We start from the raw sequence: 18,129 nt of genomic DNA on the forward strand, positions 1-18,129 counted from the left end.
GCAGATTTTTTTTTTTTTTTTGAGGCAGAGTTTTGCCCTTGTCGCCCAGGATGGAGTGCAATGGTGCGATCTCAGCTCACCGCAACCTCTGCCTCCTGGGTTCAAGCGATTCTCCTGCCTCAGCCTCCCGAGTAGCTAGGGTTACAGACACCCACCATCATGCCCAGCTAATTTTTGTATTTTTAGTAGAGACGGGGTTTCAGCATGTTGGCCAGGCTGGTCTTGATCTCCTGACCCCAGGCGATCCACCCGCCTCAGCCTCCCAAAATGCTGGAATTACAAGCATGAGCCACTGTGCCTGGCCAGACCACGCAGATTTTTATATTTTGGAGAATAAGGACATTTCCATTTCAAGTACTTTTGTTTGAACATTTAGTTTACCAAATTCCAATATAAATAAAAACTACACACATATACACAAACCCCCAAAGCAAAACATAAACACTGACTTGAACTAATCAAATTTAGTTTTTATGTGCTGTGCTCTTTCGTAACCACTGAATAGTTTTGCAGATCATTCCAAGTCATATGAAACCACACTTTGTGAAACTTTAAGTTTTAGATGACCTTGCAAGTTAAGAACTAAACATGTTGCATTACAAAAAGCAGCCCTGGGAAGACAGGGGGAGAAAGTATATCAAAATAGATTTCACACTTGATGGCATTGAACTGACTCTTCCAAATTATTTGAAAATACGACCGTATTTTACTTTTATGCATGTTTTGGAGAATTCTGTCAGGCAGGTAAAGTGTACATACAGTTAGGCCTTCAGAGCTCCAACAAAGGAAGAGAGTTAGGAGAAAAAAACTGGTGAAAAAGTGAAATGTGTAGGTTTGCAGAGACCGCCAAAGTAAACTTTTTAAAACTATAAAACAATGAACAGTCTATGAGTTTTTTAAGGAAAAAAAATCAGCCATAATCACATAGAAGGCTTGTTGTATTCAAACAATTATATAAACTGGTTAAACACTGTTTGCAAAGGCCTCAAAGAGGTAATTTTGTCTTCATTTATTAGATAAATGCTTGCCTGTTTCTACATTCAAAGGCTAAGGCGATGGGCTTCCTCTGACAGACTAATGACCATTAATGTCCATCTCAAGGACACTTGTCCTTGAGAACATGAAGACTCCTGACATCAGAAACTAAGCATCCTAGAGTTTATATATCCCCAAAAACCTGTTCACAGGGAAAACAAACAAACAAAAACAAAACAAAACAAACCAAACAAACAAACAAAAAAAACAACTCCTTCAACTAAGCAAGAGGGTTCCAAACAAAATTCTAACTGTGGGATGAGTTCCAGGGTGACTTTTGTGGTTGAAGGGAGACCTGTAAATGGGAAAAGAGAGGGGAAAAGAATGAAGATCTAGTCACCCAGTGTTGGAGTCTAAACACATTCTTCATTTCATCCCCGACCTCCAGGAATACATTTCTCAGAAGTCGATATTGAGCCAGTCTCAGTGAGTCTGGAGGAAGAAATCTGGGATCTGTCTGAATTGGTACTATTTATGGTTGTGTCACTTGGGCATGTCACCACACCTCTGTGGACCTGTTTCCTCATTCATGAAGTGCCTGGAATAACACTCTTGTCTTAGAGCTGTAAAAAGGATCAAATGAGAGCCTATTTCTGAGTAGTTCTCAACTCTGACTGCATCTTAAAATAACTTGAGGAATGAAAAAAGAAATGTTGATGCCTGAGTCCCATCTCATAGGTTCCAACTGAATTGTTCTAGGGTGGGGTCTCAGCACCAGTGGGTTTTCAAAGCTTCCCAGATGACTCTAATATGCAGTCACTGCTGAGTGCCACAGGCCTACTGCTAAAGCAGCTCTTCTCAAACTATCCCATCCTGGAAGATTACCTGGGGATCCTGCCAAAATGCAGATTCAGATTCAATGGTGTGAGGCCTGGGATGCATTTCCCATGGGCTCCCAGTTTATGCTGGGCTGTTCTCACCCACACTCTGTCTACAGTAAGGTATTAAATGGCCACAAGGCACAATACAAATAGTCATCCACTCCCTCTCCCCAAACTGTAACTTTTAGGGATGGTGGTGTCAGCTTCAGGAACAACTTTCTTTCCTCCTTCTTCTGTTTTAGAGAGTAGTGTGTATAAGATTTTTAAAAGCACAAAAGGGTTGTACAAATAAAAGGTATCAATCACTCAGGTTATCTGTTAAGAGACCACTCATTTACAGTTAAAAGCACACCCACTTGCTGTGGTACCACTGCTCCCCACATTCGTTACAAATTACGTAAGTCATCATTTGTTCATCTGGGTTTGAATTCCGCACCCAGCTGGGAAGGAAAAGTGTTCCTCTGTCAATTACAGTGACTTTGCAATTGTATTTCTCACAGCGTCTGCATTTTATTTTATTTGTCTGTGTGCCATCAATTACTTGGGGAAGGTAATGTTCCTGGATACAAGATTCCGTGTAGGAGGCTCTCAACTGCTTCAGTTCCTTGTTTGCCATCTCCATGACAGTCATTTCAGCAAATTCTCGTGGAGACATGGTACCAGAGAGCAAGTTTTGCTGTAAGTGAGAATTTTTGGGGTTCTTCAAATTGGCAACTTTGCTTCTGATGCAAGTTTTATATTTTTTGATATTCTTTGAATAAAGGGTAAAAACATGCTCTTCAATTTCTCTTGCAAAGTTTTGCCACAAATCAGCTTTGGGTTGATCTGCAGAAGAACTAGTTAAAGCTGCGTAAAGAAGCTCTATGCATTTAGTTCTCATGGGTGTTGTGGGATCCAGCAACTCACTCAATCTCTTACCAGTGGATTCAGGGCCACCATCCCCAAAATGCTCTTTCTTAGGTTTCAATTGAATGGCTGTATTTTCAGGCACAATCATTTCACTGAGTTTTGCAACATTTTGGGAAGATAGAGAATTCGAGCTGCAGATGCCCAGTGTCTCATCCTGACTTGGGTCATGAGAAGGTCCTGAATTTTCTTCAATACCCCTCACAGGAAATAATTTAGGGCTGTTCCTAGCTTTGGAGTGAGTCTCTTTATAAACAGCTTTCCACTTTGACAGCAAACACTTGGCTTTGTTTTTCAAAGCCACTGAGGGGCAGTTTTTGAGGACTCTGTACACAGCTCTGACCACATCTGTCTCCTGGAGATGCTCCTTAGTCACATAAATTGTTTCTAGCTCAGTAAGGTGGTTGCCAAGATCCTCAAAATTCCTTTTGGACATCAGTTGCTCAATAAGGGAGGCTCTGGCAGCTATCTGGTTCTTGTCAGACATCTTTACAGCTGCAAAGAAAAAAGAGGTTTCAGTTTTCTTAAGTTTGCCTTTGCTAGTTGCAGCTTCTGGATACAAAAATAGCAGTTTCTGTCAGTTACCTAGGCAATGTTTTCTGAAGGAGTCATGTAATACAAATGTATGTGACACACTAGAAAATGGAGTCTTTAAGGTGGTATGGTTTACTCTCAAGAGTTTAATTCCTACTAGTGAAAAACAAACAAACAGTATTGCAGAGCCTCTACATAACATCTGCTTAAGAGGCTCGCCAGGGGATCTGCTATAGCTTTTCCATCTCCAATTTTACAAATCAATGATCTTTCTAGAGCAGTCAATCCATGTGGGTGGAATCCGGTGGTCATGCTGGAGATGAAATCATGCCAGTGTCAGCATCAATATGGCAATGCTAAACAGTGCTGGACAATTTTTCCCCAGAGTCAGCTATATAATTGAACTACTTGTTCATTTCATAATCTTTAAAGTGGTACTCTTCTGAACATAAGAGTAAGAAACAAGACAGAAAGGGTTTGCTAATGTCTCAAGCAATCTAAAGAAACTGTGAGACAGCACAGGTTGAAAAGCAGCTAGAGCTACGTCTGCGGGTCCCAAAAGCCAACAGGCTACACTGTGCTGCCTCAGGAGTCTCCTGAACAAGGGAAAGGTTCAGATTCAATGATCCAGATGATTTATGACTTTAGACTAACTGGTTCCTACATTTTGGTTTTGTTAATTTTTTAAAAACTTTTAAGTGTAAAAAGTTGCTCAATGATTATGTCTGTGTGAATCTCATCCTAGGCAGGCAAACGTTTACTTTATCTAAGCAGTCTACTTTTTCCCTCCACATAATGTACATAATCTTGTCTATATAATACCCTTGGATCTATATTTATCTGTCTGGTCTAGATGTGAACATAAGCATCTTGATGGCAGGGACAGTGTCTTTTCAAAAATCCATGGGCTCTGTTTTATAGCACTTGATATTAAATAATCACCACTGAACATACACAGGCTAAGAACACTGAAGTGTTTAGAGAGAGAATTCACGCAATCTTCCCAGACACCATCTGACAAGTGACATAAAACATAATGACCTTTTAGTAATTCTACTTCCATAAATTTACTTTAAGGAAATGAGAGATGTGGAGACCACATATGTAAGAATTTTTTTCTAAGGAGAAATTGGAAGGACCTCAAATGGTTAAATGGAGAATGGTTAAAAATATGGCACACTCCTTAGATACAATAATATAACCATTTAAAAATCATGTATTTAGATATTTAATGACATAGAAAAATGGTCATAAAGTTAGGTGAAAAACAATCAAGATGTAAAACTATATAAAAGATTAAACAGTTATCACATGGGCTGGGCGTGGTGGCTCACGCCTGTAATCCCAGCACTTTGGGAGGCCAGATCACGAGGTCAGGAGATTGAGAAGATCCTGGCTAACATGGTGAAACCCCGTCTCTACTAAAAATACAAAAAATTAGCTGGGAGTGGTGGCAGGCACCTGTAGTCCTAGCTACTTGGGAGGTTGAAGCAGGAGAATGGCATGAAACTGGGAGGCGGAGTTTGCAGTGAGCCAAGATCGTGCCACTGTACTCCAGCCTGGGCGACACAGCAAGAGTCTGTCTAAAAAAATAAAATAAAATAAATAAATAAACCAGTTATCACGACCCAGCAGATTCAAGAGAAATGAAAACATATGTCCATGCAAAAACTTGTACACAAATGTTCATAGCAGTATTATTCACAATAGCCAAAAATGGGAAATAATCAAAATGTCTATCAACTGATGAATGGATAAATAAAATGTGATTTATCCACACAACAGAATATTATTCTGCCATGAAAAGGAATGAAGTATTGATACAGGTTACAACATGGATGAACCTTGAAAACATTATGCTAAGCGGAAGAAGCCAGACAGAAAAGACCACATATTGCATGATTTTATTTACATGAAATGTCCAAAACAGGCAAATCTATAGAGACAGAAAATAGATTAGTTGTTGACTAGGTAGGGTGGGGCAGAAAGGCAGCAGGGTGAAGAAGGAGGAGCAGCTGATAAAGTTCAGGGATTTTCTTGGGGAGTGGTGGCACAAATAAATCTTCTAAAAGTTGATTTATTTGTGGTGATGGGTTATACAACTGAGTATACTAAAAAACGCTGAATTGTACACTTTAGGTGAATTGTATGATGTGTGAACTACATCTGAATAAAGGTGTTATTTAAAAATAGAATCTGATCCAAATTTTATTTAAGAATTACATGTGAAAAGACTGAAAAGAGTTATACAAAATTTTAAAGAGGGGCATTTTCTGAATGGTAAGATTTTAGGTAATTTTCATTTGTTCTTTTCCTCTTCTGTATTTTCTGTGATGAGCGTGTATTGTTTTCATAATCAGAAAAGTTATTGGTCTAATGTAATTTCATGATAAACTACATACATTTAAGATCTACCTACTGAAAAATGGTATGAGCAATGAATCAATCACCTTCTACCTACTTTCCCTCTGGAATGAGAATGTACTTAACACTACTGAACTGTATACTTAAAAGGGCTTAAGACAGGCTGGCCGTGGTGGCTCACTGCAATCCCGGCACTTTGGGAGGCCAAGGCGAGTGGATCACGAGGTCAAGAGATCGAGCCCATCCTGGCCAACACAGTGAAACCTCATCTCTACTAAAAATACAAAAAGTTAGCTGGGCGTGGTGGTGCACGCCTGTAGTCCCAGCTACTCGGAAGGCTGTGGCAGGAGAATTGCTTGAACTCGGGAGGCGGAGGTTACGGTAAGCTGAGATCATGCCACTGCACTCCAACCTGGTGACAGAGCAAGACTCTGTCAAAAAAAAAAAAGGGGGGGGGGGGGCTTAAGAAAGTTAATTTTATGTTTTGTATATTTTATCACAATTAAAAAATTTTAAAGAAATATAAAGGTCAATAAAAGAACATATAAAATGAAGAGCAAAGTGCTTTTTGGTTGTTTATACATAAATACATTAACTTTTGTCGGTAAGACAAATTACTGCTTTCACTCCACTGAAACCCCGAAGCTATAATTACAATTCCCTTTAAGAATCACCTTGAGGCCGGGCGCGGTGGCTCAAGCCTGTAATCCCAGCACTTTGGGAGGCCGAGACGGGCGGATCACGAGGTCAGGAGATCAAGACCATCCTGGCTAACACGGTGAAACCCCGTCTCTACTAAAAATACAAAAACTAGCTGGGCGAGGTGGCGGGCGCCTGTAGTCTCAGCTACTCAGGAGGCTGAGGCAGGAGAATGGCGGGAATCCGGGAGGCGGAGCTTGCAGTGAGCTGAGATCCAGCCACTGCACTCCAGCCCGGGCGACAGAGCGAGACTCCGTCTCAAAAAAAAAAAAAAAAAAAGAATCACCTTGAAACTCAGTCAGACCTTCAGATGAGAAATTCTGAACTGAGTCAAATATTGCTTAACTTCCTTTTGGGCGCTGCAGGCCCACCTCTTATTAACCATCTTTCTCAATGCCTAGCAAACCTCCATCCTTGATTTCTTCAATAGTAATGCATATAGAATGCAGGCACAGTGAATGTTTCCTCTTTGTTAGGAAACTTTTCAACGCGTCAGGGAGGGCTCAAGTATATTGAACAGCTTGAAACTTTATCACTGTGACACAACTGCGTGACTTCAAGATCTGAAGCAGACAATTCCGAGAGAAATGTTCGCCAATAGCAGGTGTGAATATTTTTATTTTTCTGTGCTGTCTTGCCTATTGTTCATTGAGAGTTTGATTCTTAGGAAGACCTTTTTTACTGTTTGCAGTCTTTAAAAAGTAAAAGTGGAATTTTAAAAAGGCAAAAAAGAATTATCCTTTAAGTACTGGTTCACGATAATTAGGAAAATTACGGAAGATCCTGAATTGATGGCCCTTTGTGAAACTAACTTTAAAACAAAACAAAACTGACTTGCCCCAGGTTTTCTACATTCCAGCTCCCTCTGGTGGTTAAAAATGTAGGACTCAGAATCCTGGTTATCTAAAGGTACTTAACTCTTAATATTTGGGGATAAAGTTTGAGGGGAGATGCACCTGTTTGAGATGCAGTAATCGATTTCTGAGACAATTACGAATGCTTATCTGAATGCAAAGCCACAGGTGATATAGCCACTCTTGAGACGATATTCACATTTCAGAGGGAAGGTGGATAGAAGGTGATTGATTCATTGCTCATACCATTTTTCAGTAGGTATATCTCAAATGTGTAGTTTATCATGAAATTATATTAGACGAATAACTTTTCTGATTATGAAAACAATGCATGCTTATCATAGAAACTACAGAAAAGAGTAAAAGAACAAATGAAAATTACTTAAAATCTTACCATTCAGAAAATGCCCCTCTTTAAAATTTTGTGTATTATCTTCAGTCTTTTCATATGTAATTTATTTATTTATTTATTTTTTTTGAGACTGAGTCTTGCTCTGTCACCCAGGTTGGAGTGCAGTGGCACGATCTCGGCTCACTGCAAGCTCCACCACCTGGGTTCATGCCATTCTTCTGCCTCAGCCTCCTGAGTAGCCGGGACTACAGGCGACCGCCACCACGCCCAGCTAATTTTTTGTATTTTTAATAGAGACAGGGTTTCATCATGTTGGCCAGGCTGATCTCAAACTCCTGACCTCAGGTGATCCACCTGCCTTGGCCTCCCAAAGTGCTGGGATTATAGGCATGTGCCACCATGCCTGGCCTGTGTACAAGTTTTTGCATGGACATATGTTTTCATTATCTTGAATCTGCTGGATTATATAACTCTGTTTAATCTTTTATATAGTTTTACATCTTGATTTTTTTTTCACTTAGCTTTAGGACTATTTTTCCACATCATTAAATATTCTCTAAAAACATGATTTTTACATGGCTATGTTATTGGATCATCCTAGGAGTTTGCAATAGTTTTTAACCATTCTTCTATTTGAGGGCCTTCCAGTTTCTCCTCTAAGTTTGAAGAAAATTCTTACATATGCGGTCTCCACATCTCTCATTTCCTTAAAGTGAATTCACAGAAGTAGAATTACTAGACAGGGCGCGGTGGCTCACGCCTGCAATCCCAGCACTTTGGGAGGCTGAGACGGGTGGATCACAAGGTCAGGAGATCGAGACCATCCTGACTAACATGGTGAAACCCTGTCTCTACTAAAAATACAAAAAAAAAATTAGCTGGACGTGGTGGTGGGCGCCTGTACTCCCAGCTACTCGGGAGGCTGAGGCAGGAGAATGGCGTGAACCCGGGAGGTGGAGCTTGCAGTGAGCCGAGATCACGCCACTGCACTCCAGCCTGGGCAACAGAGCGAGACTCCACCTCAAAAAAAAAAAAAAAAAAAAAAAAAAGAAAAGAGAAGAGAAGTAGAATTACTAAAAGGTCATTATGTTTTATGTCAGTTGTCAGATGGTGTCTGGGAAGATTGCAAGAATTCTCTCTGTAATCACTTCAGTGTTCTTAGCCGGTGTATGTTCAGTGGTGATTATTTAATATCAACTGCTATAAAACAGAGCCCATGGATTTTTGAAAAGACACAGTCCCTGCCACCAAGATGCTTATGTCCAGCACTCTTTTCATCCTCCCAAACTGAAAACTCTGCACGCACTAAACAACTCCTCATTCTTCCCTCCCTCCAGTCCCTGGCAATCACCACTCGACTTACTTTCTCTATGGATGAGACTACTGTAGGTACTTCATGTGAGTGGAATCATACAGTATTTCTCTTTTTGTGACTTGCTTATTTCACTTAGCATAATGTCCTCAAGGTTCATCCATGTTGTAGCGTGTGTCAGAACTTCCTTCCTTTTTAAGAATGAATAATATTCCATTGTCTATATATAACACATTTTGTTTATCCATTCAAATGTCGATGGATACTTGGGTTACTTCTAGCTTTTGGCTATTGTGAATAACACTGCTGTGAGCACTGATATACCAATCTCTCTTTGAGACCCTGCTTTCAATTCTTCTGAGTATATACTCAAAAACGGAATTGCTGGATTATATGGTAATTCTAGTTTTAAGTTTTTGAGGACTCACTATATTGTTTTGCATTCCCTTCCACATTTTTAATAGCATTTAAATCCAGTCAAACTTTCTAGTCCTCTGTGGGACTATCATGTGCATATAAAGGATTTATTGTCCTAGGAGGGTATAACATGGAAGCCACTGAGATATAAAATTCTGACAATTGCTATAAAAAGACAAAGTAAGGCATATGTCCAGCTTGGTTCTACACAGTTCATTCAATAAATACATATTACGGATAGAGTACATGCTAGATGCTGAGCCTAAAGAGACAGTCTCTGCCTTGAAGGAGCTGATAGCCTAGTGAGAGGAATACTGACAAGAAACTGGCCAGTTACAACACATGTGGTATTTCAACATGGACAGACACTGGTTGCTAGAGGAAACACACACAGGGTGGTACCAAACCCTATCTGGGCTCTCCATCATCTGGACAGCTATAATTTGCTTCTTCCCTGCCTTCACTCTACTTCCGGCACTCACAAGGCCCAACTATGAGTCTGGCACTTTGTTAGAGGGATCATCCTCTAGTACAGATCTCAGCAAGATATTCCCTCATTTTCCTGCTTAAAGCCCTTCAGAGGTTTCCCCTTGGTTTCATGATGGAGCCAAAGCTCCTTGGCCAGGGGCAAAAAGAGCCCTAGCAGGCCTCCCTCTTGACTACTCTCAACCACTGATGGGCACAGCTCTGTGCCTTTGCTCAAGCAGCATCCTGAGCCTGGCTGATCTCCCACCATTAGTGGTTCTCAACCCTGATTGCACATTAGAATCATCTGGGGAAATTAAACAACAAAAAACAAAAACAACAGCAGGGCCTCACTCCAGATAGGATGAATTAGGATCTGTGAGAGTAGGGCCTGTATATTGGCTCAGCTCTCCAGGGTGACTCTGATTTAAACCACACACAGGCATACAACCCTCCTCCACACCCCAGCAGGACCTCCCAGTTAGGCTGCCATCGGCCCCAAAGACAGTTCTGGTTCTGCTCCTGGACTGAATGCAGACAACGCTGACTTTGGCTTTTTCTAGATAAGTCTCATTCAGTCAGAAAAGATCTGAAACACCTACTGTGAACAATGCAGCTGACAACCTTCTCCACAAATTACAAATGACAACTGTAATATTTTAAATGTCATAATGTACACAATTCCTGATACTCACCCCCTCACTTACCTCTTCACAGTGGAAGGCAACATGTATTTATTGAGCAACTCTCTGGGACATACACTCTCCTGTCATCTCAATCCTCACAATATTCCTGAAATACAGATAATGGCTTATTTTCATCTTACAGGTGAGGAAACCTGCTAAAAACAGTAAATAATTTGCATGTTTTTTTTTCATGGTGTTCATCACATTTAAAAAACGTTTTTACTGCCTTCCCCACAAGACCACAAGAGAAGATCCACATGTTTTATTCACCTATACACACCTAGCAAACACCCAGCCAGTGCTTACTATTACTTAACACATTTTTGTTGTTGTTAAATGAGTGATGAGCATCTAGGATGCTCTCTCTCTTCTCTGTTTGTGAGCTTCATTTCTTTTCACTACACACCAGCTTGCTTGTACTAATTGCACCTCAGCCCAGTGCCCCTTGGCTTCTTCCGTAGGACACCAAGTCCATCTCGATTCTAGTTCAAAAAAATAATTCAAAAAATTCTAGTTCAAATAAATCTTGTTAAAAAACAAAACAAAACAACAACAACAACCAGAACCACGGTGCCCACTGTGGGCTAATCAAGTGGGTTTGAGGGGTCAAAACATTTGCATAAAGAAGGTCAAGCAGGTCCAGTTCCTAGAAGTGAGGGGTGCTGAGCAAGTTGGATAAGTTTCCTGACCATTCTGTGCCTCAATTTCCTCATCTACAAAATGGGAGAAATCCAACATCCTAGGATTAATGAGAATTAAATGAAAGTCTTGATAAAGTGCTTTGAACTATGGTTGTCACACAGTAAGTGTGAATAATAGGATATGAGTCTACAAATAAAAGGCTTAAAAATATCTACCAAACCAGGTATTGTTCTAGAGCAGGGGGTCAGCACACTTTTCCTGTTAAAGATCAGAAGGTACATATTTTAGGGTTTGTAGGCCATACAATCTCTATGGACTACTCAACTCTGCTGCTCTTGTAGCAGCAACTGCAGATACAGAAAATAACATAAATGGATAGGCATGATCTTGTTCTGGTAACACTTGTTTACAAAAACAGGCATGCTGGATTTGGCTGCAGGTCATAGTTTGTTGACCCTTTTCTAGAGCAGGGCTGTGCAACATAAATATAACATGTAAACCACAAATATGATTTAAAATTTTCCAGTAGTCATGTTAAAAAACTAAAAATTGAAATTATACATTTTATTTAACCCAGTGTATCCAGAATAGTCATTTCAACACGTGATTAATATAAACAAATTGAGATGTTTTACATTCTTTTTCATGCTAATTTTCCAAACTTCACTGTGTCTTACACTTATAGCACATCTCAATTCGGACAAGCCACATTTCAAGTGCTCAAGCCTTATGTAACTAATGGCTATCATTATTGGACACCACGGTTCTAGAACTGATGCTAATATGGATAATGCTTAGATGCATACCTATACCAAAAAGTTTATACAGTGCCAGGAAAAGTAGGCACAAAATATGGTATTGGATCCATATAAAAACTTATAAAGATTAGCTAATATTATAGTAAGCAAAGTGCACACATCTGCACAAAAATGGCCTAAACCCTGAGAAGAACGAGAGGAAAGTTCTGGAAACATTTAAAAAGTCAATAATAACCTAGATCTGTTCAGATCTTTAGATCTCTTTAAAGTCTAAAGAGAAAGTGTAACTTTCTAGCCCTAACCCACTTACAGCTCCCCAGCTTCACAGGGAGCCCCGCCCTCTATGGAGAGAAATGATGCCAAATGTTGGCAGTGGTGTAGCGGTTACTGAACTGCCACTCAGTACTGCGCTAGGGCCCTTTCCCTTAATGGTGACCCCTAGTAAAGGTGCAGCGAGGGGAAGAGACCAGCCCAACAGCCCGGTCTAGCCCGGGTTCGAGTTCCGGTGGGTGGGGTCCAGCAACATGCAAAGCCTGCCGCTAATCATCTTGGGATGACGGCCCGGCATCCAGCACACAAGCAACTGCAGTCCCGAGGGTTCAGCCCACTCTGGCGACCTCGGCAGTCGGAGAGGAAGGGGTGGGGGTGCGAGCACCTTTGGACCTACGCCGCCCAGGGCGCACCGGAAAGCCGCCGCGAGCCGGGGTGGGCTTCCGCTGGGAACAAGGGCTCGCCTTTCTGCGGGACACAGGCCCTGGCAAACCTGAAGCATGACTCACTGAAAAGCGCAGGCGCAGTTCTGGAGCTTTCAGCCGCCCAGCGTCCACGGAGAACTTCCGGTCACCGGGACGGGGACAACTTCAAGGCTTAGCCAATCCAAGCCCACAGACTGGCACACGTGGTCCTGGGACCCAGCGCATGCGCGCTAGGCAAATGGCGCCTGCGTAGAGCGAACGGCGGCGGCCGTGGGACTGGGCTCGCGCGGCTTCCTGGAGGAGGAGCTATGGCCCCGCCCCGGCCCGAAAGAAAGAAACTGCACTTTCGTTTTTTAGCAGCAAAGTTTGTCGACCTACTTTACAACTTATCTTTTCTACTTCTGCTCAGGACAGTCAAGACAGTGCTCAGCTAGATGTTCACATAACCGTAGACATAAATGTGAATCTATTTAACGCAGTAATTCAAAAAGTGTCTTTAGCATCCTAGCATGCGTCAGTTGATATGAAAGTAGTAAATGTTAATTGAGTGGTCATGTGCATCCTGGACTTCTCATCTGTGCACATTCTCATTCTTTGCCTGCAAAGGGCCAGTAAAAGCACAGTGATGGTTGAACGAATGTGACAGCCTCCTATGCTGATGCCTTACTCCAAGGTAATTTGAGGAAACGTTCAGGGAAGCAGATTATCCAATCCAATACTCTGGACTGGGTGCTGGCAGAAAGGAGGGCGATTGTATGATTAAGTATCATAATAAATCTTACCTAAAAGGAGGGGAGACAAGACCAGTGACTCATTAACTTACCTAAAAGGAGGGGAGACAAGACCAGTAACTCATTAACTGGGATAGGGGATGTTTGGTCATTTTTGTGGTTTGGACAGTGTTTATATTTTTTCAGCATTCCCACGTGATTACAAAGGAGTCTTGTTTTTGTCTTGATCCATCCGATCAAAGAGTGGCCACGTCTCATGGTGTTCTGTGAAGTATTTATGTTCCACGGAGCACCAAGGCCCGGCTGTGACTGCCGGGTCAGCTCAGAGCTGTCAGGGGTTACTTTTATCTTGCTATTACAGGGCTAAAATATTTGCTATCGTAAATTGTAATGCCATTTTCACTTAAGAATTATATAATACCTTGTTGAAGAAAAAATTATTTGGCTGGGCGTGGTGGCTCACGCCTGTAACCTCAGCACTTTGGGAGGCTGAGGCAGGCCGATCACGAGGTCAGGAGATGGAGACCATCCTGGCTAACACGGTGAAACCCCGTCTCTACTAAAAATACAAAAAATTAGCCGGGCATGGTGGCATGTACCTGTAATCCCAGCTACTTGGGAGGCTGAGGCAGAGAATCACTTGAACCCGGAGGCGGAGGTTGCAGTGAGCTGAGATCGTGCCCTGCACCCCAGCCTAGCGACAGAGCAAGACTTTGTCTAAAAAAAAAAAAAAAAAAAAAAAAGAAAAAAAATTATTTAATGACACTTGTCACTTGTTAAAGCATGGTAAGGAAGACTTTATTCAGGACCATTGAGGTAGACATAGGGACCACTGCAACAGGGTCTTGCAGTGGGGAAGAGAGATTGGGCTCAACTTCAAATGTGACATGGAAAAGTGAGAATTTATAGCCAAGGAGCAAGGTAGGGGGGTCAGTGGATGGAAAATTTCTAAGAGGAAACATCAGGGGTAAGGGGGATTCTGTCTAAACCAACCTGACAAGATTCTTGCTGAAGACGGGCCAGGGTGATCAGATGTCACCTGGAGGTTGGTGGAGGATGAGGAACCAAATCAGATTTTAAGGGTGATCAGATATTGAGGGTGATTGCTTTTGGCTAAACTATTTATCAAGGCGTTTTGCTAAAACTGGATTTTACAAGGAAGTGCACAGATAGGCCTAGACAGGAGACTGACTAAAGTTTGGTTGGAAAAGAATGCTTGATAATCCTTACTTTTGCCTGTTAAAATAAAACAATTGACATAATTTAAATTCGGCAGAGTTTATGTGAGCAAAGAATGATTCATGAATCGGACAGCACTCAGAATCAGAATAGGTTTAGAGAGCTTTGTAGGTGGTGAGTATTTATAGACAGAATGGAAGTAAAATACAGAAATAGGCTGACTGGTTGCAATCAATGATCAGATCATTTGGATATGCTCTGAGCAGTTGGCAGCTTGTGATTGGCTGAAGCTTGTCTGCTTGTGTTTGGCTGAGACTTGGCTGTTTATTATACTCTTCCTTAGGTTAAGGTTTCAGTGTATTTATGTACTAAGTTAAATGGCAATTCATTGCATATAAAATGAAAGTACAGAGACAGCCTTGAGCCAATAGCCTCCCGCTTATTTAATTTAACATGTTTTAATCGTATTTCTCTTCTCATTGTGACTTTTTTGGTTCATTTTATGAGTACTCTTGCCCCACTTTGTAAACACTGATTTAAAAATCCAAAGGACTGTTGGCTCCTAGACCAACCATCTCTAGTTTTAGACAGTGACCTAGGAAAAATACTTTCTTTGTGATCAGATTTGTAACATCCAATTCTTAAAATATCTGATATTTGTCAAAACAATGGCACTCAAACTCTGAAAGACTCAACCTGAAGGAATCAGTTTGGAAACTAGAAGTTCGTACAGAAATGGTCATTAGAGCTTTGAGGCATATTATAACCAATTTCTCATGAACTCTATACTGAAGAAAAAACAGAAATTACTCAAAAGTCTAAATTCAAAAACAACCCAGGGTTTTCTCTGGTGTGAAGGATAAGACCATTATTTCAACTAAGAGGCAAGCTATAATTACTGTGTAGTCCTGCCTTGTCTACTACAGTAGCCACATGAGGCTATTTAAATAAAATTTAAACTTCAGTTCCTCAGTCACATTAGCTAAATGTCAAGTTCTCAACAGCCACCTGTGGCTAGTGGGTACCGTATTGGATAGCACAGATATAGAACATGCTCATTGCTGTAGAAATTTCTGGCTGAGTTCATCTGGAATGAATCTAGGGCTGCCAATGGATTCTAAAGAGGTTGCTGAAAAGTTGGTTATTTTGGGCAATTTAAAAATGCAATACTTATAAAAGTACTCACATCTGTGATAATTTATCATGCATAGTTTTCAGGCCTTTGTTTTAAAATCATCTTTCAGCTGCTTCAATACTCTGGAATTCTCTTTGATAAATTTCCCTTAGTGCAGTGGAAACCTCTTTTCAATCCTTATTAAGTCTCTGAGTGGCAATATATTAACAGATATTCTGAGCTCATGCAGACAGCCCTTTCCTGCGAATTCCCAAGGAAGAGAGGCAAAATCCTTTATGGGCCTTCTCCAGAGGCTAATGTTACACATTGCTGAGGGAACAGTTACAGATGTTTTCCATGGAATGAGGTCAGAGAAACTGCCTCTTTCTGGGTTCTGAGGTGCCGGCCGGTGTTCATTTCCTGATAAAACACCAGGACCAGACATTGGGCTTAACTGGGGATGTTCTTATAAGTCACAGTACGGAAGGCATAGGATTAAAACAATGAACAGTTCCCTTGAAATCTCAGGAGTTACAGAACATTAGGAAATAGAACAAAAAGTCATACATTATAGAAACAGAAACCTTATGTTTAAGTTCTGCAACATATTTCTCAGACTTATGCAGGTGAAATGACAGAGAGGCAGCAAACATGGTATCCCCAGTGAACATCCCCAGAGGCTCCCAGAAGAGCTAGTTCCATGGGTCAGGCAGTGCCTGGCTGGTGGGCCACAGACTGCTTAAACCAACCTAATACCTCTTTTGTTCTTTGGAGGCACCCACTTTGGAGATCTTTTGGAGGACCCTCCCTTTGCTGGTAGCCTCTTCTTACCCATTCCATGGTTCAGATGCTCTACCCTCTGGTTGACTGCCGGCTCCTGCTTTTGGTAGCACATCCCACACAAACTATTTCTGTCAGGTTACCTCACCTGCAGGCCTCTTGGTCAGGGTCCTTCCAAGACAGCTTAGGCCCAGCTGCTTGATGTGTACTTAGCCCATGGGAACAACCCAGTGGCTCTGCTCCCCACCCAGCCCTGGAAGCAGGGCTGTTCCCTTCTCGTCATCTTCACAGTCGGTCTTAGCTAGCTAGCTGACTTCTCGCCCATTCATTGTTTTTTTTTTTTTTTTTTTGAGAATTAGACACCATTCTACAACAGGGGCACCTGTCAATCTCTCTGAGTGGTTCTGTCAAAGTCCCCCTCACTTGCCTTGGAGTGGGGTGGGAAGGAAGCTTCCAGAACTGTAACCACCCTCTTTTACTCTTGCCTTCTCCTGTACATAAGCTGAAGAGTGGCAAGGGGGCTTACCATTTAGTAAGCCCTGGGTAAATGGTCTAACATCTGTCATTAGATCCAGCAGACACTTAACATTGTGCTCACCTTTGGGGCCTTGGACAAAACTCTGAGTCAGGAAATATCCCATGTAACATCTTGTACCTGTAGTCATCTCCAGATCAGTTCCATACCTCTTATTTTCCTTTTCTGTACCATTTGTCCATTTTGCTAATTTCTCTAGAAGGTATGTTATTCTACCATAGATTTATGGCAATATATTTAGTGGAGAAATGATGAAGGACCAGAAAGTCTGGCTTCAGTCACCTCTTGGTTGATATGGTATGGCTATGTCCCCACCCAAATCTCATCTTGAATTGTAGTTCCTATAAGGCCTATGTGTTGTGGGAGGGACCCGATGGGAGGTAACTGATTCATAGGAGCAGTTACCCCCATGCTGTTCTTGTGATAGTGAGTTCTCATGAGATCTGATGGTTTTATAAGGGGTGTTTCCCCTTTTGCTCTGTACTTCTCCTTGCTTTCACCATGTGAAGAAGGATATGTTTGCTTCCCTTTTCCCCAACCCTGCAGAACTGTGAGTCAATTAAACCTATTTGCTTATTAAAATACCCCATCTCAGGTATTTCTTCAAAGCCATGTGAGAACGTACTAATACATTGATGCATATCATAAGAGGAAAATTCAGAGGCAGTGCAACAACATCTTTACTATTTTGTTACTAGGGATTCTTCAAAATTCTCTTTAATCAGAAAAATATAGAACAATTACAAAATGAAATGGAACAAGGGGACACCAACTCTACTCAAAGACATCTGCCTGCCTACGCAGTTGCTATTTCCACTGCTATGAAGAAAGCTGAACTGAGGCCTGTCATCTGGGGTTTTGTTCTGCCAGAGTGGCTTGTGACCAGGAGTAGTACAGTCTGGAGGTGATCCTGACATGTGGACTGCCCCATGAAATGCCTCACTTCATTTTGGTTTTTGAGTCTTTGTTTTAAAGGGAAGTTGTTTTGTAAGAGCAGTTCATCAACATAGCAAGACATAAGCATTAAACATTGAAGCATTGGTCTGTGCTGCTTCCTTTATCTTTCGTTCTTGCACCACATGGCCTCATGGCTCGTTCTCATGGACTGACACTGTACACACCACCCACGGCTGTCCTTTCATGATGTGACCTGGCATGCTGCCAGGAGGGCCTATTCATCAACAGTGACAATGTAAAGGATAGCCATGTTCTCTTCTTAGTCTTCAGTGGGAGACACATTTGGCCATTCT

The 18,129-nt window shown here is 41.5% G+C and overlaps 1 protein-coding gene across 4 annotated transcripts; it reads right to left on the reverse strand.

The window, feature by feature from the left end:
* Positions 1-994: 994 nt before the first annotated feature.
* TCEANC (transcription elongation factor A N-terminal and central domain containing) lies at positions 995-12,752 on the reverse strand. 4 transcript variants are annotated; one of them, XM_023199076.2, is made up of 3 exons: positions 12,625-12,752; positions 10,467-10,551; positions 995-3,257 (listed from the first exon to the last, which is right to left on the reverse strand). In XM_023199076.2, exon 3 carries the CDS (start codon positions 3,247-3,249, stop codon positions 2,197-2,199), a length of 1,053 nt encoding a protein of 350 aa, XP_023054844.1. In that variant the 5' UTR covers positions 3,250-3,257; positions 10,467-10,551; positions 12,625-12,752; the 3' UTR covers positions 995-2,196. The 4 variants fall into 4 exon arrangements, with proteins under 4 accessions (XP_023054844.1, XP_023054847.1, XP_023054845.1 ...); XM_023199079.1 differs by having other exon boundaries at positions 10,455-10,551; XM_023199077.2 differs by having other exon boundaries at positions 12,501-12,672.
* Positions 12,753-18,129: the final 5,377 nt, after the last annotated feature.

Source organism: Piliocolobus tephrosceles, chromosome Y (genome assembly GCF_002776525.5).
Source record: "Piliocolobus tephrosceles isolate RC106 chromosome Y, ASM277652v3, whole genome shotgun sequence".
Classification (NCBI taxonomy): Eukaryota; Metazoa; Chordata; class Mammalia; order Primates; family Cercopithecidae; genus Piliocolobus; species Piliocolobus tephrosceles.

Coding starts and splice junctions, on each gene's coding strand:
- TCEANC (XM_023199076.2), bottom strand. CDS start 3,249: ATGTCTGACAAGAACCAGATAGCTGCCAGAGCCTCCCTTATTGAGCAA.